Source organism: Drosophila bipectinata, chromosome XR (genome assembly GCF_030179905.1).
Source record: "Drosophila bipectinata strain 14024-0381.07 chromosome XR, DbipHiC1v2, whole genome shotgun sequence".
NCBI lineage: Eukaryota > Metazoa > Arthropoda > Insecta > Diptera > Drosophilidae > Drosophila > Drosophila bipectinata.
Genome location: NC_091735.1, coordinates 22,388,055 through 22,409,713, shown reverse-complemented (window position 1 = coordinate 22,409,713; position 21,659 = coordinate 22,388,055). Strand labels below are relative to the sequence as shown.

The following is a 21,659-nucleotide window of genomic DNA, read 5'->3' as shown; positions in this document are numbered from 1 at the left end:
AAAAACCTGCGACTATTGGCTTTTTATTTCATCATTCGCGTGGGAAATTAAATGATTAAATATTTCATCATTCATTTAGAAACAAAAACGTAAACAATGATGCAATGGTAAACAATTAATAATAATCAAAGGTATTAATAGTTATTCTTAATTAATGTTTAATATTCTAAGAAATTTAAAGAGGAAGCTTAAGAAAGAAGAGGCAAAGAGCGCCATTAATCAATTTCCAATAATAACTGGAAAGAGGCAACTACTGAAATATAAAGGTAAGACCTTTTAAAATTAACGTATTACAAAATTTAAATACATGTCTATACGTTTACATTTTTATTATATTTTTAAAATAATTAATTAATTAATTTCCTTTGAAATTTGAACTTGCTCTCTTTCCCCCTTCTCTTTCTCATTCCAGCGTTCCACTCTTATGGCAACACTAAAATGTTGGCTACACTAAATGGCAACACTATTTTCCCGAAAATACCAAAAAGCACGTTTCTCTGGAAAGTCCCGTTCACACTGTCTGGTCACACAGTAATGAGCAAACCACAAGCGCTTCGTTTTTATTCGCGAAATTTGTTAATTAAAGTGGAATTTGGCAAGAATTGGAAGATTAATAAGTGAAGTGAGTGAGCGCGCAAATTGGAGATGCATCCGGGCCAGTGAGCGAGTGCGTCCGGAGCCGAGCTGGCGGCGGCAGCGAAATGCGCAGCGCTAACAACGCAAAAGTAGAGCAGTTGCTGTAACGGTACGTTGGCAAGGGGGAAGGGGCTGAAGGAAGGAAGGAGGGAAGGCAAAGGCAAAGCAAGAAGCGTCTTGATTTTCGGATAGCCAACCTAACGGGACTATCTGAAAAAAAAAGGTCCGACAGATGGAGCCCCCAGCAACACCAGTGGCTCTCGCGCCTTTGGCAGCCTCGACGTCATGCCTGGCCGACAGAAGTCCCGTCGAGCCTCTGGCACTGCGATCCCAAGCAGAAGAAGCAGAAGAGGAGGACGACGAAGATGATGATGATGAGGAGGAGGAAGAGGAAGAAGACGAAGAAGAAGAGGAGGAGGAGGAGGACGATGATGCGAAGGAGGCCTTTTATGAGGCGAGAAATGGCAACGAAAGCGACGAACTGGAGCAGGCCTTTCAAAGTGCTCTTACCTTGGATGTTCAGGTGAATGTGAGTGAAGTGCCAGAGGATTCACCCAAAGGTGGTCTGGTTAGGGATGAGCCGGCGCGGGAGCAGAACCTCCAGGAGGAGCTGCAGCTTCAAGGAGCCTGCGGGTTGGCCAAGCCATCATCCACCAATCACAGTAAGTATCCCCATATCTATGCCCATACCCACCATAAATATTAAAAATTTTGAAATTCTCACTAGCCTCGAAAGAAGATAAGCCCGTAGAACCACACGAACCCCGTCACCAGACCCTGCTATCCACCAAATCCTGCGAAACTCCAGCCAATACCAGCACGCTATCGCCCACCAACTCCTACAACGGCAGCATCGGCAGCGACGGCGGCAGCAGTGTGGGTGGCGGTGCCCGACGCAAGTCCTGGACCCTGTCGCCCCAAAGCGGCAACTCCACTCCCCTCAGCGGAGCCAAGAAGAAGACCAAAGCGGGAGCCACGGCAGCACCCAGCTCGAGCTTGTCCAATACGAACGGCGAGGGGTTCAACCTGTGGGTGGCACGCGAGTGCTTCGAGACTGTGCCGGCCGAGATGGTGGACACGTTGAGCATGGCCGAGGTCAACGAGGAGGTGGACGAGGAAGACGAGGAGGAGGATGAAGAGGCGGCCGCCGTGGAGAGCCTTCTGGGGGCGGCAGCCGCGCTACAGGCCTCGGCCCACGTGCAGCGCCGCCAACAGCAGCAGAAGCAGCAACACCAGCAACAGCTCCAAGCACACCACCACCAGCAGATCCAACATCATCACTTGAGGCAACCATCGCCGCCACAACATCGACCCCTGGAACGCTCCTGGCCGCCGAGAGCTGTGGGGCGTGATCTCAAGCTGCAGGGCGATGTCTTTCAGTTCGACATCCTCGACACGGACGAAAGACTGGCGGAGGATCTGCCAGCTCCAGGCAGTGGCAGCTCCAACAACAACTCGCCCCTGGCCACGCCGCCAGTGCGCTTCAAGCCTCTACTGAAGAAGAAGATCGGGCCGGATAGCTACATCAACACCATCAGCACCCAGAAGGTGCCAGCGCATCAGAGCTACGAGTTCCCGACCTTCCCGAGCTCGTCCGGCGGCGTGGCCTCTTCCTCGGCATCCTCGTCCTCGCCGAACAACCTCCAGTTCCCGTATCTCCGCCAGCACCGTCCACTCACCCGCGCCCTGTCCAACGGCAAGGCCAGTTCTTCGGAGGAGCAAGCCTCGCCCCGACTCCTGCTCTCGCCCAAGCGGCCACGGAGTCCCCCATCTGGGTGCTCAACGCGCAGCGCCTCGCCCTTGGATTTGAGTCTCAGCCCGGAGCAGCACTCCCCCACCCGCGGCAGGGGAGTGGGTGGCGTCCTGCAGGACCCAGTGCCACCGGGAACACCCACATTCCACGGCCAGCGGCCGCAGCAGAGGCTCCTGAAGCGTGTGGGCGGCGGAGCTGGAGCCGGAGCGGGAGTTGTGGCCAGCGGCTCCTCTCTGGTCTGCCCGCCAACACCCACTCACCATGCCCGGCGGCATGCTCGCCTCCAAGCCGTCACTGCCAACTCGAGCCTCGCCAGCGGCGGCGGAGTGCCGCACCTAGCGGACGCCACACCGTCCGCCACCGCCTCTAGTCAATTGGATTACATTTACCTGCAGGACGACGGTGCTGCACCGGCGCCGTCGGGCCAGGACGCGGCCAACGGCGACGAGGTGGTGCACATCAGCAGCACCCGACTGCCCTCCATACCCGAACGCAGTGCCGCAGCGGCGGCGGCAGCGGCAGCAGCAGCAGCGGCCGCTGCAGGAGCGGCTCTCATGGAGCCCGGAACGGGAGCCGGATCGGGTGGTGGAGTGGTGGGCAGTGGCGCCACGGCAACCGGAGAGCCACCGTTGCCGCCGGCGTGGGAGGCCCGGATGGACAGCCACGGTCGGATCTTCTACATCGATCACACGACGCGGACTACCTCCTGGCAGCGACCGGGAGCGGCGCCCAGTGCCGGGCCAGCGGGACGGGAGCAGCACCATCGCCAGCAGCTGGACAGACGCTACCAGAGCATCCGCCGGACCATCACCAACGAGAGCCGGGCAGCCCAGCTCTACAACCTGCCGACATCCGGCGGCGGTACAACGAATCCGGCCGCTCCCACGGCATCGCCGCCGCCGACGGCTACCTCGTCGGCCGCCTCCGGCCTGCATCCCGCCATCCTGATGCTCTGCCGGCCGGACTTCTACTCGCTGCTGCACACCAACGAGGCCGCCCTGGCGATCTACAACCGGAACGCCGCCCTCAAGCACATGGTGATGCGGATCCGGCGCGACCCGCAGTGCTTCCAGCGGTATCAGTACAACAAGGACCTGGTGGCCCTCGTCAACACCTTCGCCCAGCTGAACCGCGAACTGCCCTCGTGCTGGGAGACCAAGCTGGACCAGTCCGGCAAGCAGTTCTTCATCGACCACCAGCACCGACGCACCTCCTTCATGGATCCCCGCCTGCCGGTGGAGTGTCCACGGGTGGTGCGCCACCGCCAGCAGCATCCCCAGCAGCCGACTGGCTATTGCCATCCCGACCTGGTGGACGGCAACTGCCTGTCGGCCACCAGTGGTCACATCAGCGCCAGTCCAGCGTCCTCCGTCTCCGGAGTACCGCCCCTGCCGCCGCCCAGACCCCTGTCGTCATCCGGCACCTCGCGGAGTCACGGCCATGGCCACAATTGCACCACGGCGGCGGCCATCGCCTGCCTCAGTCTGGGCGGGGCAGCGGGCGGAGCTGTAGGCGTGGGCGTGGCAGCCGGAGCAGGAGCCGCCGCCGCCGGAGGATACGAAGACGTCCCCATTGCATACAACGAAAAGGTAATCTTTAGGATATAGACTTGACTTTATTCCGATTTAATATCTCACCTTTGGATCTCACTTTCAGGTGATAGCCTTTCTGCGCCAGCCGAACATCCTGGAGATCCTGCGGGAGAGGCAGGGCCAGCACACCGTCTCCCGGTCCCTGCGTGAGAAAATCAATATATTGCGAGTGGAGGGAGTCCCGGCCCTCGAGCGACTGGGCCATGACCTACAATTGACCATTTTGCTGAGGTGAGTGCACTGACCTGGTTTCCTATAATGTCACTATGACTAAGTCATTGGGTTGCTGACATGGTAGAGGGTTGTGGGTAGTGGGTGTGTTAGGGGGGAGGTGTCATTACAAATTCAAGATTTTATTTAGGGAGTTTAAAGTTTAAATCAATGAGTGAATGTTTTTAAAACTTGTATTTTTCTTTTAAAACTAAAACATGATTTATAAAGGTCTGTCTTAAAGTTAAAAAAAGTAAAGTAAAGTAGACAAAAATGGTAGATAAACTATAAACTATATATTTAAACTATAACTATTTATTTAAACTATAATTTTGTAAAAAAAAAGTCAGAGATTCTTAAAATATTTTTAAAAATTTTCATAAAAATTAGACCTTTTATGACATATCATAAATGCCCTCTTTCTTGTCCATTGATTTTATATTTTATTTCTATTCATATTTCTATTCTATATATCTTTTCTATATTTATATATATTTATATTCCATTCTATTCATACCTACCTATCTATATAAATCTATAGTCCTATCTCTATAGGGGTATCTATATATACCTATCTATCTATATCTATAAGATAAAGTAGATTTAAATATTTAAAGCTTTAATATTTGGTTATAGCTTTAATATGTAATATTTTTGGACTTGGATAGAAAAGAATATCTTACAGGCTATAACTTTTAGCAGGCTTATTACAGCCTTTGTCCGCTTGTCCGTTAATTATCTATTTTATTTTATATATTTTATTTTACATATTCTATAATACTTATGTCTAAAAAATAATATCTTCAATATTTTATATATAGCTGATTTAAAACTTGAATATTTTTTTTTTTTTTTTAATATACGCCTTATATTGTGTGATACTTTTAATATTAAATATTTTACCATTTAAAAAACCACATTTAATAGTCTATAATATTATAGGCTATAGTCTCTATAGTCCGCTTGTCTGCACCTCGATACTAAAGTCTACTAAAGCTAATTCTATGATTCGTAAATTTAATGAATTCTACGAAAAAGAGAAGATCTTAAAGACTATAAATTTTAGCTCTGTCCGCTTGTCCGTCTGTCCGTTCAAGTAATTCTTATTATCTTGTTCTTATACCTATATAATTCAATATACTAAAGATAATCCTATAATAAAATCAATTTTAAGAATCAATAATTAAAAAAAAAACAAGATCTATAGTTCATACAGACTATAATTCATAACCATGTCCGTTTGTCCTTCAGACTGTCCGCTTGTCTGTCTGTCCGTTACTTTTGTCCGTTATGTTGTAAACCTACAAAGACATTAAAGTCTACCAAGGCCAACGTTATGATCAAATACCAATTTTCAGAATAAATAATTTCAAAAGAAGAAGATCTTATAGACTATAGTACGTAACTATGTCCGTTTGTCTGTCTCACTGTCCGTGTGTCCGTTTATTTGTCTGTAATGTTATAGAACTTTTAAACATTAATATACTAAAGCTAATCCTATTAAATGATCTTTCAGACTATAGTTAGTAGAAGTATTAGTATTTCAGTAGTATTACTATCCATGTCCGTTAGAGCTTGTCCGCTTGTCCGTCTGTCCGTTCAGGTTGTCTCTCTTCTTCTTCAAAGCCCAGATACTAAAACCCAGTCTAGAAAAGCCAAAGTACAATGTATAACAATTTTCAAAAAAGCAGATCTTACAGACAATAATTGATAGACATGTCCGAGTGTCCGTCTGTCCGCCTGTCCGTCTGTCCGTCTGTCCGTCTGTCCGTTGGCTTGTCCGTCTATTAAATCATAAACAAATGCCACAATAACAATCCACACTCTATAGTTAGTGACTGTTGACCACCAAACGAACTGGCCGTCATTTCCACCTGCACTTGACGAAGGTTTCCCAGGCCCCTAACCGAATCCAAATCCGAATCCGAATCAGAGTCCACCTGGGTTGCCAATAGCAGCATTGGTGCGTCATGGAGTTGGAGGTTGGTGTTGGCTTCGATCGATTTTGGCAGCGGTCCTGCTTGAGTGCTCCCCTCCAACACGTTAATGTGTCTTAATTGCTTTTGAAAATCGCAACGAAGGTCGTTCGATGGCTAATTTTCCAACCAAAACAAGGCTATATATATAGTTGGTAGTTGGTAGTTGGTAGTGGGGGATTATTGCCTAATTGGCCACAAATATTGAGGAACTGCAGCCACATGCATTCGAAACCTCAAAACTGGATAATCTCTTAATCCCCTGTAAATCTTGACATAATCTCGATCTCTATCATGGCTTGTCATAAATGGCCAATACCAATACACCAATAAACCAATTTCAATACCGATTAAGCCATTTAATTGCATTTCAATTAAACAAAATTATCAAAAATGTCGCGCTTCATTGCCCATTCCAAACAAAATGAGCCGTGGGAGTTTGTTTTTTGGTCATTAACCGGAGAGGAAGTAAGTCTATTGCCTCTTGATATTGGCTTGCTTCTTATACTATATAGTGCTATATACTATATATCCATTATGATCTCGGATATTTCAATTATAAACGTTTTCTCATTTCCCGTTCAAGTTACTCTCAACAATTGATTTTAAAGGGAAGTCCATGAATTATTTTTTGCTTTTTTTTTTCCGAGTCTGCTATTGAAAATGAAAGTTTAGTTTTTTAATTTTTATGGGAAGTATCTATTAGATTGGGAACTTAATTTAATTTGATGGCCTTGATAACATTATAGGATAGGATATGATGGGATATTTTTTTCTTTTTTTTAAATATAGAATTAGGGATTTTATTTAATTAGATTGCCCTGATCTCAATATGTAGGATGATAGGATATGAATTATAGGGGTTTTTTTTTTTATAAATATTTTAAAGATAAATATATTAATATTTTAAAGATATATATTCATATTTTTAAGATAAATATATTAATATTTGAAAGATATAGAAAATATGTTAGTTTATTTTATGGTATATTTTAAAAAGAATACTAGGATATCCTGAAGTAGTCTTTTTTAGACATATTGAGCTCATTCTGGTATTTTTTTTTTTAGATTTCAATAATTTTTTTTTCTTAATAATAATTCAAACTTTTTTTTATAAAAGGTTTTTTGTTAAGTCATTTTTTTTTAAATTGAAAAAAAAAATCAATTTTTCCATTTTTTTTCTTTAAATTTTGTCATATTTTGATGGCCTAAATGGCTTAGAAATGATTTTATTTTTAAGTTTTTTTTATTTAAAATTTTTTTTTATATTTTTAAATTTTTTTTTTATTTTTTTTTTTTTTTTTAATTTTTTTTAATTTTTTTTTTTTTTTTTTTTTTTTTTAGTATAAATTTTTATTTATTTTAAAAAAATTTTGTTTTGCCTCTTAGTTTTTGCTTGAAATTATCTCTATTTCAAGTTTATCAAAAATGTGTTACATTTTATTTTTCTGCCCTTTTAAGACCACTTTTCTTGCCCTTATTAGAATACCTCCCCAATGCCCAAGCCTAATGGCTTTTAAAAAGCCCCATTTTCTATATAACCGTTTCGTGTGATAGTCATTTCCAAAAGTGATTTACAAAATATCGAATAACTGATCACCACCCGAGAACTCTGAGGAACTGACATTCTGAGTGACAGAAGTTGGCGATAACTGGGGAGGAGGGGGGGTTTATTGCACAACTCTGGATCGGTTTGGAGGATGGCAGAGGCTTAGGTCACACCACTCAGTGGTCATTACTCACAGGCCACCTCAGCGAGCAATTAAAAGCCCAACTAAAGTAAACACACACGTTTACTCGTATTAAAATTCCAGTTAATTTCGCCAATGGGTTAAATATTAAAAATATTAAAAATAGAGGTCTTGGGGGGAATAAAAATAGAGACTATTTATAGCTTTTTTGTTTTTTTTGATGGGGAGTGCCACGCCCTAAAAAGCTGAAACATCTGCCACATAAATACGAGAATATTGAAAGTATTCCGAGGGTTCTCTTCTCTTCTCCACTAATCCCCAAGCTCGAGCGAGGCTCTCGATTTAACCCAATTCCAAAACGAAGTCTAATTTATGGCAAAAAATAGAAAAAAACTTCAAGTTGGGCTCCTCTTATTTTTGGGGGTGTGGCAGTGTCGTCATCTGTATAGAGTTAGGGGGGATAGTATCATCATTATCATTATCATTATCATCGGCACCCCCGCCGGAATTATCATTGAACTTTGTCGCTGCGTCGCTGAAGCGTTGACAAGTTTTTAGTTTACTTGGGAGTTTCTTGGGAGGGTATAGTTGTTATGGTATAAGGTTTGTAGAGAATAGGTATTAAAAATATAGAAGGTACTATAGGTACTATTAAAGTACTTTAGAAGGTATTAAAGTACTTGGGACTTTACTCTTTTTTGGGGTATAGTTGTTATGGTATAAGGTCTGTGGAGGGATGGGTATTAATAGTAGTATCCAAGGTATTATGGTACTTGGGAGTTAGCTTTATAGGGGATTTTATTTTATTTAGAAAAAAATTTGATATCAAAAATACAAAATTTAAGCTTTGAAATAATTAAATTATTAAGGAGTTCAACTATTTTAAAATTATAGACAAAATATGAAGAAAAACAAAAGGGATTTTTATTAAATATGGATCTAAACTTAGCGTCTTATAGAGTACCTTGTAAAGTACTATATACTTTTAATATCAAATTCATATTATAAAGTTCTTATAAATATTATTGCAATTAAATACTTTAATAAATTAGGTTACCTAAAAAATAGGTCTTTCAAATAGTTCAATAAATATTAGTTTCAAAAATACAGAATTTCGGTTAAAAAAATGAAAAAGAATAAATTCAAAGAGAATTTTGAACTTAAAACTATAACCTTTAAATAAAAATTAAAAGAAGTTAAACAATTTGATAATTTTTTATTAAAAGTAAAGAAGTTAAAAGTAAAATTAAAAGTAAAGAATATCTCAAAATAGTTCAATAATGAGTAGTTTCAAAAATACAGGTTTTAGGTTCAAAAATTTCTAAAAAAAAAAAAAAATTATAAGGAGAATTTTGAGCATAAAAGTATATCTTTTAAATACATACTTTTATAGATCTAACTTTTAACTATTTAAAATAATTATAGAAACATATACTACATACTTCATATACTATACACAGTTTATTACTTTATATACTATCTGGTATATACTTTAGACTTAAACATAAAGCAAAAAAATACCTTCCTTATAAAGAAGAGTATTCAAAAGTCGCTTTAGACTCTTCAGTTGAAATTTGCGGGAAGTTGCGTTGAAGTTTGGGGCCAACTGCTGTTTGCTGTTTAAATTTGAACCGTCGAAGGGAATGTTTTTTATGTTTTTTTTTGGTTCGTTTTTTGTTTTCTGTGTTTGGTTTCAGTTCATTGGGTTTTTGGTTTTTTGTTTTTTTTTTTTTGTTTTGGGGCGGCTACTGGCTGCGCATGCGTGCAGTTCAATTGGGACATTGGAGCTCTGAAAGTTGAAAACTCAAAACTCTGAAAATGAAAATGAAACTGAAACTGAAAGAATTGTAGAGTCATGAGGAGAGACAGTGACCGGCGTTTGTTTTTTTTTCTTTTTTTTATGCCTTTTGTGGCTTGGCTTCCGTTTTGGGGCGTGCTAAATGCATGGGCGTGGTCGTGGTCATATAGGCGTTAGGGGCGTGGCACTGGCCAGCACTTAGGGGTTGGGGGTGGTAGACCAAACCGACCTAGTGCTTTGGGTGATGAGCTAACAATTATAGTGATGAGCGAACAAAGCCACACACTCAGTCACCCAGCGAAGTGCACTCTTCCTCGTGGGGTGACTCAACGCCTCCAGGAGGAAGGGGGGGTGGGGAGCGGGAGGGGAGCTATCCCGAACTCAGACCCGAATCGGAATCCGAATACGATTCTCAAAACGATTCCCATAACGATTCTCAACCCGAATCCGTATCCAAAGCCATGCCATCAACAGCTGACGCTGCACAGTGCCATAAATCATCTATAAATGATTTATTAAAAATAAATTTAAAAAAAAAAAGGGTTTAAAAATTTGTTTAAACAAAATAAAATATTTTCCAGAGTTATTTAAAAAAAATGGTCCGTTTTTAATGTAACTCTATAGCTCTGTATTGGTCTTACAATTATAAAAAAGGACATTTTATAGTTTCTTAAAATATTTGTATTATTTTAGACATTATAAAATATTAAAACTTTTATAAAAACAATAATTATGAAAAAGTTATATTTTAAAACATTTTAAAAAATTTTTTTTAACTTTTTGACTTTAAAATAATTTTTTTTAAAGCTTAATTATTTAAAATAACAGCCTTACTTTATTTTTCCAAAACCTTATATGTTAAAAAAAATAGTTTTTAAAAAGAATAAGAAGAACGCTGAAACATAAACTTAATTTTTTTTTTTGTTTAAAACTTTATTTTTTTTAAAAAAGGTTTCCTTAATTTTGTTTTAAACATGTTTTATTTCATTTCCCATTGTTTTTAGTCTTTTCCAATTTTTTCTCCTATTTATTTTTTATTACTTTATTTTTCTTATTTTTTTTTAATTTAAAAAAAAATCAAAAATTTTGAAAATTTTAAAATTTTGATTTATTAAAAAATACCAAAAATTGAAGTCAACTAATACTAATATTAGTAAGAAACCAAAAAAAAAAATCTTCAAATTTTTTTCAAACATTTTTTGTTACTTGAAACCACTGTAAACTGACCCCTCTAATGATTAACCAAGTCGCTACTGTGACCCAGGGTGCGGCGGAGGAGTCAGTTGCACTGCCACTGCCAATAATCATCGTCTTGCACAAAAAAGTGAAATAGAAATTAACAGTGAATGAGTTTAAACAATAAATAATAAAAATAAAAACATAAAGCCAAAGACTAAAAACCGAAAAAGACCGAAAAACCAAAACAGAACGAACACAAACCGAACGAATAATTAAATAAATTTTCTTTGCCGCCCAAATTGATTTCATATTTATCGGAGTGGCGGCTAGACGAGTGCCAGCATTCTGCAATCGGCGGTCGGGCAATCGAGTAGTTTTAGCTCTAGCAACCGAACTTAACAGAATTAAAGTCCTTTATTATACTTTTTATTATTATTCTTATATATATAATATATATATATTTTTATCTGCAAACTCTGCCGCCGGTTCCGTTCCGTTCCGTTCGCTTCTACTTCGTTTCGTTTTTTGTGCTTTTTTTTGTTATTTTTTCGAGCAAAGCCAGAGCGCTTCTATTCAAAGAAGCAGAAGCATTTCGACACTCGAAGCGCGTGCACCGTTATTTGATTACAACTTTAACCGTTAAATAATAATAATAATAATAATTTTTAATATAAAAAGATTTAAATATTAAAAGAAACTGTAAAGATCTTTGTGGATCTTAGTGATGATCAACTATTTGGTTCTTAAATCCTTGGGCGCTCTACGAAGAAATGGGCTTTCTTTCGAAGGCCGCCTACATTGTGTGGGCCGTGTAAGTACTCTTCTTCGATTCTTCTCTAAATCTTGACATATTTTGTGAAGAATTCCCCTAATTAGTTAGGAGAATCCCCTCAAAATTGTAAGCTTTTCAAGACCAAGACCTTGTTTAGTCATCGACTTGTTGGCTGTTTGTTTTATTTACGATGTAATTTACATTTGATTCATATTTTTTACCAGGGACTTTTTTACTTTTTGGTTTTTTTTTTGGTTAGTCTTTGTGGGGTTAGTCTTATCAGGAAGTGATAGTTATACCCCCACAAACCAAGGACCCACTTGAGCCTATTAACTAAGGCCTTTTGGAGAAAAATAAACAAACTTTTATTTATTGAAAGAATTTTAATTAATTGTTTAAAAATAATAAACTATAAATAAACTTACTAAATCATTCTGAAAAAATTAGTTGCCATTTAAAAAATATATTTCCTATTGGGAAGTATCTAAAAATTGTTTTAAAATGTGTGTTACTGGTAGCTAAAGGAAACTATAAAAGCGCCTCAATTTGTTGCAAAGTTCTTAATATTTATCAAATAATTTCAAAGAATTAAATTAAAGATTTGTTTTTAAGTTATTTGAATTAAAATAGATGGAAAAATAGTTAGACTAAGAATTAGAATCCGTAGTATTTTTCATAAAAAACGGTCTATAATACATACTTTATATATTAAAGTATATATTTAGATAAAATAAATGATCCTTTAAAATGGGGTTCTATAATACCCCTTTTACCTCCCATAATATAGCTATACCTATACCTTATACTACCCCTTATCCCTATTAAATAAAAGTTTTAAAAGAAACTAATACCATATTAAATACTTCCAACTATATAACTTAATTCTAAAGACTTCCAGTAGTTATAAAATCTATATTATTTATTTTTTATAAAAGATCCTATAGTCTCTATAGATATCGCAGCTCATATAGCTCATAGCTCCCTTAAAAATCTCCATTTATTTTCAAATTCTAATCAATTTCCTCGTAAATCATAAACAATGTATCTGCGCCAGCAAGTCTCTCGTCTCTTCCCATTCACTTCCCTTAAAAAAAAAATATATATAAAAATTCCCATCGAAAGAAGTGCTAGAGTTGCGAAAACGAGATCACATCCTGTCCTATCCACAAACTGCATCCGATTTTTTGTTTACCACTTTGGGGGAGGGATGAGCTTCCAGTAGGAGGAGGAGTAGGAGGAGGAGGAGGAAGAGAAGCTTCCATTCTAACCCGCGGGTACTGCATCCACTCACTACTACGTGCTGGTGCATCCTAAACAGCGGACGATGGAGATCAAGTTGCATTCGCGGCATCCCCTTGCATTCCCACGATTCCTAGCCAGCCATCCGGAGGAGGAGATCCATCCGGAATGCAGTGTAAAATCCAAAAGGAATGCCAAGTAAACAGTTTGCGGAAAATTCTTCACTTTTTTTAAGATTGTGTGGGAAGTTGTATTTTTTATAGATTTCTTTCTAGTTTTATATCAAGTTTCCAATTAGGAATTTTTTTTCTTTTTCAATATTTTTCAATAAGGATCCTTTCTCAAGTGCCTTCTTTTGTTTTTCTAATATTTTTTTTTTTTTTTGATTTTATGGCTATGGTTTTTGGGGCAAGTGGCTCTCGATTTGTAAGTTGATCGATTTTGTAACTAAATGTTAGGATTTTGGATTAGATTTCAGTTGCCTTAGAGAGGGGGTTCTTTTTTTTGAGTTTATTGATTAGAAATGATGATTGGAATAAGGGGGTATTTTTTGTTAAAAAATAAAAGAGGTTTAAGGGAAGAATTAAGGAATGTATTTAGTTTTTTTTTTTATTGAAATTCTCTGAGAGATTTTATATTTTTTTATAGTAATAGTATATTAATTGGACAATAATCTATAAAAAATATTTTAAATAAATACATTTTAGTTAATATATTCCTAAAGACGGTAAAAAATTAAAAGGAATAGAATGAAAATTATTCAAAACATGTCTTATAATTAAAATTTTAGTAAAAAGTCCCTTTAAAAACTTAAATTTTGATAAAAAAAAAAACCTAAAAATATTAAAAAACTTTATAAAAATTATTTATCAAATTATAATAATAATAATACTAACATATATATTTTTTTTTGAATACCCTGTCATTTTTGATATCCCAATCTCCCCCAAAAAATAAAAAAAAAACAGACCCCTAAATGGGTTAAGGCTCCATTATCGGAAACTTTTCTTATCGCTCTTATCATGCTATCTCGCTTGACACCCACCCACTCCCCCATCTAGCACTCTCTCTCTCTCTTTCACTCGCACTGCAGGTAATGCTTGCACTGCATTGGGGGGTAACTCCGATTCCGACTGGGGAACCTCGAAATCAGTCGCCTGCCTGCTTTTGTTGGATTGGGAATTGATTTTTTTTTTTTTACCAAAAAGTTGTTTGGTTTTATTTTTTGTTTTTGTATTTTTTTTGACCGATTTAGTGCGTTGCTAATTGAGAATCCATTTGGGTTTTACAACCCAAAACCCCAAAACCCCAAACCCTAAAAACCAATCCGAGATCAGGAAGCAATGGGTCTCTTCTCCAAGTTCGTCTACACCTTCCACATGTGGGAGAAGTACGTGAGTTTGAAGCTATACCTCCAGCTCCTACACCTCCAGCTCCTCCAACTCCTATACCTGCAGTACCTCCTCCACCTCCAACTCCTCTACCTCCATCTCCTCCTCCATCTCCTACACCTCCAGTTCCTCCACCTCCTCTTCATCATTAAATCATTAAATTTGCTAAAATATTTCAATTCCTGTTTTTCTTATTTTAATTTTTTTTATTAACGAATAAACATAAAAGCGTGCTCCTCCCTTTTTTTTATTTTTGTGATATCATTTAGGCTCGTGGCGAGTATTTTAAATATTTTTCAAAGAATAATTTTATAAAATTAAGGAATTATTCTTTAAAAAAATACAATAATAAACCCCCCTCTATTAGCGATTTATATATATTTTCTTTTAATTTATCTTGAATCTCCTTTGAAGAAAGTGGAGGCCTCTTTATCAGCTCGAATCCAATCCTATATTCCAAGCATTTCCGCACCAATGCCAAGTCACTGACCCATAGAATCCCAGAGTCTAGACCGCGATACCATACAATAAAATGGACTAACATGTCCATGCCCATAGAGTTCTTTGTTGAAAAAAAAAAAATAATAATAAATTATTGGCGCTGATGATGACACCAAGAAGCCACTTAGTATTTCGCAAATAATCGCACTTTTTCAGTTTTAAATTCCATTAATTGCGGTTTCCTGTTTTTGTAAAAAAATTGAAAATAATTTGACACGATCGTGTATACTGTAAAAGCTTAATTAATTGATCAGTTTCCATTTTCATTTCCATCCATCGCCCCACAAATTACCAAAAATAATAATATGTATAGGGGGGGTCTAATTCGGGAATTAGTCACTTCCGAAGCGAACCGATAATTGCAGCCAAAACTGTTGTCACTATTGGTGGTATGCCTGGCCCCTCCTTTCCAAATTTCCAACAAAAAAATTATGAGATATATATATATAATATTTAGAGCCACTCCCCCCTCCTCCTCCCCACCCCTTTCTGAAATGCGGTTGACCGCCATAATTTGCGTTATTAATTGGCCAATTTTCAATTTCAAGTTGAAGGCCAAATAGCCAATAAAAAAAAATAAAAAAAAAAAAAATTAAAGCAATTTAAATTATTTTAGAGTAACTAACTAAGAAAAACTTAGAACACCAATTAGTTAATGTTTAAAAAAAGGGAAATATTCTCTAGATTAAATCGAAGGCCAGTTCGAATGGTAGATCGATTGGAAATCGAAAATCGAAATAAAAACCAATTCTTCCGCCTTGTAACCGCCGGAAGAAAGAGGCCCAGTCTTCTAAGTGACCTTATTTTTTATTCTAGCACTCTCTGGAATTCATTCTCCAAGGCTTGCATTAATATCTATGACAAGTCATTTGGCCTCCTGACCCCCTGATTTCATCTACCAGGAATGACATCTATATAACTATAGTATATATAGTATATATCTAGTAAGATCTCCATATGGACACGTCACTGGCAGCTGCAGCTTTGTTCTCTGGTGGTTCTGTGATGCAATTTCGCGGGAGAACAAGATTGGAAATTAATTTAGTTCTTAAAGAGTTATTTTTCATATACATATATATATATATATATATCTTTTCTGGATCGATATCGGATTACTTGACTAGTAATCTGTTAGTTGTGGTTCCAAAGTCCGGAACCCCGTCGTTTATCTAATCCATTATCGGATCGGTGTGTCCTTTGGGGGCTAATCAATTGTCGGCTTAGTCTCCGGACTTGATAGCCTCCCCATTTAGATTTATTAGCTAAACCCCAACCTCTCCCCTCCCCCTCCCCTCGTCTCTGGTATTAATTCTCACACGCTTCTCTATTATCTCATCATTTCAGCCTGTTCGAGCAGGAGATCATGAGCTATGTTCCCATTGAGGAGCGCAGTCCCCAGGGCTCGCCCGTTCTCAGCTCCCGGATGCCGCAGAGGGCGCCGCCACCCTTCCGGCGTGACTTTGAGGCCAAGCTAAGGAGCTTCTACCGCAAACTGGAGTCCAAGGGATACGGCCAGGGGCCACACAAACTCAAGTAAGTGTTTTTTTTTTATTTTATTTTTATTTTTTTTTAATTCTTTTAATTTATAAAAAATTTTTTATTTTTATTCGGAGGTTGCTCGAAGCTTTAGGGGTTAATAATTTTACTTTATAATTGTCCGGTTTACAAGGAAGTTACCTTGAGTAATTCGTATATCGATTCTATAGCCAGATACTCATCTAGATAGGGAATACTTTTGGTATTTTTTATGGTTTACCTTTTGGAGGTTACCTTTGAGAAAAATACTAAAATACTGGGAGAGCTAGTGATGTCTTTAACTCTGCCAATTTTGATCCGATTCCCAAGCGGGATACCTTAATCGATTTGTAGATCGATTCTCCGTAATCCTGCATCAAAATCCCGGACTCTCCAATTTTTTGGATTTTTTTCCAAAATTTTAAAATTAGGAAATTCCTTAAAATTGTTCCGATTTAACGAATTTTTTTCCCACAGGCTCCACATCCGACGCAGCCACTTGCTGGAGGACGCCTTCCGGAGGATCATGTCGGCCAACAAGAAGGACCTGCAACGCGGTCGCCTGGCGGTGCTGTGGGACACGGAGGAGGGCCTGGACTACGGCGGGCCCTCGCGCGAGTTCTTCTTCCTGCTCTCGCGGGAGCTCTTCAATCCGTACTACGGCCTGTTCGAGTACTCCGCCAACGACACGTACACGGTGCAGGTGTCGCCGCTGTCGGCCTTCGTGGACAACTGTCATGACTGGTTCCGGTTCAGTGGCAGGGTGCTGGGCCTGGCCCTGGTCCACCAGTACCTGCTGGACGCCTTCTTCACCCGGCCCTTCTACAAGGCCCTGCTGCGGCTGCCGGTGGCGCTGAGCGATCTGGAGTCGCTGGACAACGAGTTCCACCAGTCGCTGCAGTGGATCCGCGACAACGATATCGGCAGTGGCGTCGATCTCGGTCTCACGTTCTGCGTTACGGAGGAGCTGCTGGGCCGGGTGGTGGAGCGGGAACTGAAGCCGGGCGGCAAGAACATGATCGTCAACGAGAAGAACAAGAAGGAGTACCTGGAACGGATGATCAAGTGGCGCTTGGAGCGCGGTGTTCAGGAACAAACCGAATCGCTGGTCAGGGGCTTCTACGAGGTGGTCGACTCCCGGCTGGTCTCCGTCTTCGATGCCCGGGAACTGGAGCTGGTGATCGCCGGCACTGCCGAGATCGACACCAATGACTGGCGCCTGAACACCGAATACCGTTCCGGCTACCATGACAACCATCAGGTGATCGTGTGGTTCTGGCAGGTGATCGAACGGTTCAGCAACGAACAGCGCCTCCGGCTGCTGCAGTTCGTCACCGGCACCTCGAGCATCCCCTACGAGGGCTTCTCCGCCCTGAGGGGTTCGACGGGACCCCGGCGCTTCTGTATCGAGAAGTGGGGCAAGCCGAATGCCCTGCCCCGTGCCCATACCTGCTTCAATCGTCTGGATCTGCCGCCGTATCCCACGCCGGAGCTGCTCTACGAGAAGCTATTGCTGGCCGTCGAGGAAACGAATACGTTTGGTATCGAGTAGTCATGTGATGCACCAAAAAAAAAAAACCCCAACAACAAAAAACACAACAAACACCAAACACACACACCTATGACATACACCTGAAGCGCTTTACTTTCGATTTTAGATGTTTTTTTTTTATCTTAATTGTCTAAGGCTTAGTTTATAGCCCCTCCCTGGCTGAGAGCAGACCCCAATCTCTGGGTGTTTTTCAAGAATAAGAGTTAAGAGTGTCGAGATCAAGATCATCAGTAGCAGTAGCAGAAGAAACTGAAGCAGAAGAAAGCAGAAATCAGAAGAATCTATGAAAAAGGTAGCAGAGAAATCAACGATAGAATTACTTGCTGGGATTATAGTAGCAGCTGTAACCCACGTAAGTTGCCAGTTTATATATTTGGTGAAAGGTTTCTATTTTTTTTTTTTAACCAAATTTCCAAATTTAAATTTTAAAACTAACCCATTTTCAAAAAGATATTGCCCAAAACTGATTATTTACAGAAAAGTATATTGTTATTTTGATTGAAAAACAATATATCTTTTGTTCATATTCAGAGTTTGAGGTTCGAAATTCCCATTATTTCGAGTGAAGTATTTTTTTTTTTGCCGAAAAATTGCCAAAACTTAAAAATATAATTTCTAGCTACAAAAAGAGGGCTAAAGAACCAGCTAAGGCTTAAGAAAAAGGACAGTATTTTATTTTTGTACACTAGTATTTTTGAAAAATAGTATTTAATAACTTGACTTTTTTAAAATTCCAAAACAGAAGTATTCACGATTTAAATAATTTAGAAATATTTCTCAATAGTTATAAAAATCTTTAATATAATTTTGAGTTATAGAATGTTGTGTTTAGTATATACTAAAAATATACTGTTTACTTTTCCAATTATCCTTGAGACTTCAAGCTCAAGCTTTAAGATCCAAGCCCTTTAAACTTTATTTTTTAAGAAACGAAAGCAAGATTCGTTCTGTTTTCCACTTAGCTTAGGTAATCTTAATCTTAAATTCTCGAAATTTCCTCGAAAAAATACTAACTAGAAAACAGCTTTTCAAAATGTTAAAACATGTTTTCTTCAATTTATAAAATGAAAAATATTCTCAATTTGAATTTTCAAAATAGTTCCAAAAATAATATTTATTAAAAATGCTTATCATATTTTTCATAATTTTTTTTTTTAGTATATACTAAATATATACTGTTTATTTCACAATTTTGAGAGAACCCTTGAGAGTTCAAGCTCAAACTTTAAGATCCAAGCCCTTTAAACTTTATTTTATAAGAAAAGAAGACTAGATTCGTTCTGTTTTCCACTTAGCTAAGGTACGTTAGTTTTTGAAATTCCCTCAAAAAAAAAATACCAACCTAGAAACTATATTCAACATGTTTAAACATGTTCTCAAACATGGTTTGGTATTTTTAGGTCGCTTTTTTCGCTTCTCCGCTCTTGAAGAACTCGAAACTCTTAATCTTTTGAATATCCAGAGATTTCGAAGCTTAATGCCAGCTAGTATTGTAGTTATTTATATTATTATAATACGTAGGCTCCCCATCCACCCCTTTATAGATGATATAACGAAGAAGAAGAAGAAGAAAAAAGAAATTCCTAGCCATAGAAAGACTTGCTACCCCCCCTAGTTAGTAGACACTTTGCCTTTTGCCCGTTTTTTGTTTTTTTAATATTTTCCATAAATTGGAATATGGATATTTTACCTCAAGGTTTATACACGTATTAGCAACAACGGCTTGCCAGTGCCGCCAGTCATTAGTCCTAAATATTAAAAAAAAAAAAAAAAAAAAACTAAAACTACAAGATACTTTTTGAGACAACGAGAGAGAGAGAGATTGAGGAGAATCGAGGAGAGAAGACGTTCTACGCCAATACTTAAATAGCTTGTAATGTTGTCTTTAGCTTTAAACTCGAATTCCCAAAAAAAAACCATAAGACAGCACTCCCTAGATAAATGAGCATTCCCCCCCTTTAAGCGTACCCCTGTGGATGTCCAGTTATATTATATATTATAGTTATATATATATATATATATCCACTCTTGAAAGTAAATCGTTTTTTGAATTTACAACTCAAATCCTACACGGAGTCTCCGTTTTTCTAGACCAAGTCGTCTCCGGTTAGCCAGATACGGAGATGGAATATATCCAATCGGATCTATTAATATATATATATAGTATATTATATATACACGAATTGGCTGCTGTTTTGCCAAAAAAAAGAAAGAAAGAAAAGATTTCAAAATTGGTCCAGTGCGTTGCTTTGGCTTTATTGGTTCTCTCGACGCCTACACTTTGAAAAATAAATATTAATTATTATTATTAATATTTAATGCAAAAACATACAAACAATTAAAATTAAAATTAAAAAAAAAAAAAAAAAAAACAGTAGATAAAATAATTAAATCCAAATATTAAAACGTAACGAAAGCGGTGATTTGTTTACAATTTAAAATGTATGTATATTTTGGCATTAGTTAAATAAATTATGGAACGAGTTAAAGACAGAGACAGATAGAGAGATAGCGAGAGAGAGAGAGAGAGAGAGACATTTAAAAGACAGAGACGGACGCCGACAGAGTCTCCGATAGAGAAAGAGATGGGCAGAGAAACGCTTTTTGAACTACTTATTAAAAAATAAATGAAAGATTGTTTTAATTATAAATGTGCGTGTATTTATGAACAAATTAACTATAATTATAAACAGAAATAAATGTGAGCCTTTTACTTCAAAAGCAAAAAAAAAAAATTAAGAAAATGTCTAATAATTATAAAGAGTAACGTAACGTAAAGTAACGTAAGATCTTGCGTTATAACGTAAAGAAAAAAGTGTGGCATACTTTTTTGCTGTAAGTATAAAAACTATCCAATAAATTAACTATATTAAACATTTTCATTAACACACTTCTAAAAAATTCTAAACCCATAAATTCTAAAATAAAATACACACACATTTCATTTAAGTTTTCTGTATATTTTTATCCACAATTTTCAGTTTTTATTTTTCTTTATTCTTATTTTATTTTTTTTTTATTTTTCTTTTTATTCTGCAAAATGCAATTTGCGTTTACATAGATTCTTTCTTTCTTTTTCTTCATGAAATGATAACATACACAATAATGCCTTAATTATTACGCGATCATTTCTCTAGGCTAAGATTTTCTCTGGATCTGGATCTATAGTGTAGGTTGCTTGGATCTTGGACTGGATCTCATTCCGCTTCTATGTACAGTGGGTACTTCTGTTGAATGAACATGCTTTGTGTGTTTTCTATAAAAAATTCGCAGCAAATTGAAGTAAGAAATTGTAGCGGCTGTTGGGATAGTGGCATTATGTAATAATGTTTAGAGGACTACTCGGATGATAGGTCTAATCGATATAATCGATAATCGATAATTGTTTGATTAAGGGTGGGCTTTATTTGATCGATCTGGTTGGTATATTAGTGGGTGTATTTTTACTTTGTGCGCAGCAAAGCTTTCTGAAAGCATCCGTGACACATGCAATATTTCTAAGGACATTCTTTATTTTACACACTAATTTTAATCGCTTTACGCAAAAAACAAAAAAACGCTTTTATTTTTTTTTCAATGTAACTCTAGCTAATTTTACATTACACTTGAAGAAATTTTGCTAATTGGTTTTTTTTTTTTAAATAAATTCTTTCATTCTCCTCCAGTTTGTGGAGGAACTACAAAAAATATTTACCTTCATATTACATATTTTATTATGTTTTATGATTTATGATCTTTTTTTTTTTGTAGTCTCAAGCAATACAAAAATAGAGCATCCATTAATTTTTTTTATTTATTTTTTTTTTTTTTGAGAGTTGGTTATTTTTAATGCAATATGTGTGCAATTGTTTTTA

General features: G+C 38.0%; 1 protein-coding gene across 3 annotated transcripts; it reads left to right on the top strand.

The window, feature by feature from the left end:
• Positions 1 to 522: 522 nt before the first annotated feature.
• On the top strand, positions 523 to 20,518 carry Hecw (Hecw ubiquitin protein ligase). Of its 3 annotated transcripts, XM_017243228.3 has the most exons (5): positions 523 to 1,298; positions 1,364 to 3,978; positions 4,046 to 4,212; positions 16,083 to 16,271; positions 16,731 to 20,518. In XM_017243228.3, the coding sequence occupies exons 1-5, from the start codon at positions 869 to 871 to the stop codon at positions 17,803 to 17,805; spliced, it is 4,476 nt and encodes a 1,491-aa protein (XP_017098717.2). In that variant the 5' UTR covers positions 523 to 868; the 3' UTR covers positions 17,806 to 20,518. The 3 variants fall into 3 exon arrangements, with proteins under 3 accessions (XP_017098717.2, XP_017098719.1, XP_017098718.1); XM_017243230.3 differs by lacking the exons at positions 523 to 1,298; positions 1,364 to 3,978; positions 4,046 to 4,212 and adding an exon at positions 11,444 to 11,646; XM_017243229.3 differs by lacking the exons at positions 523 to 1,298; positions 1,364 to 3,978; positions 4,046 to 4,212 and adding an exon at positions 14,145 to 14,236.
• Positions 20,519 to 21,659: the final 1,141 nt, after the last annotated feature.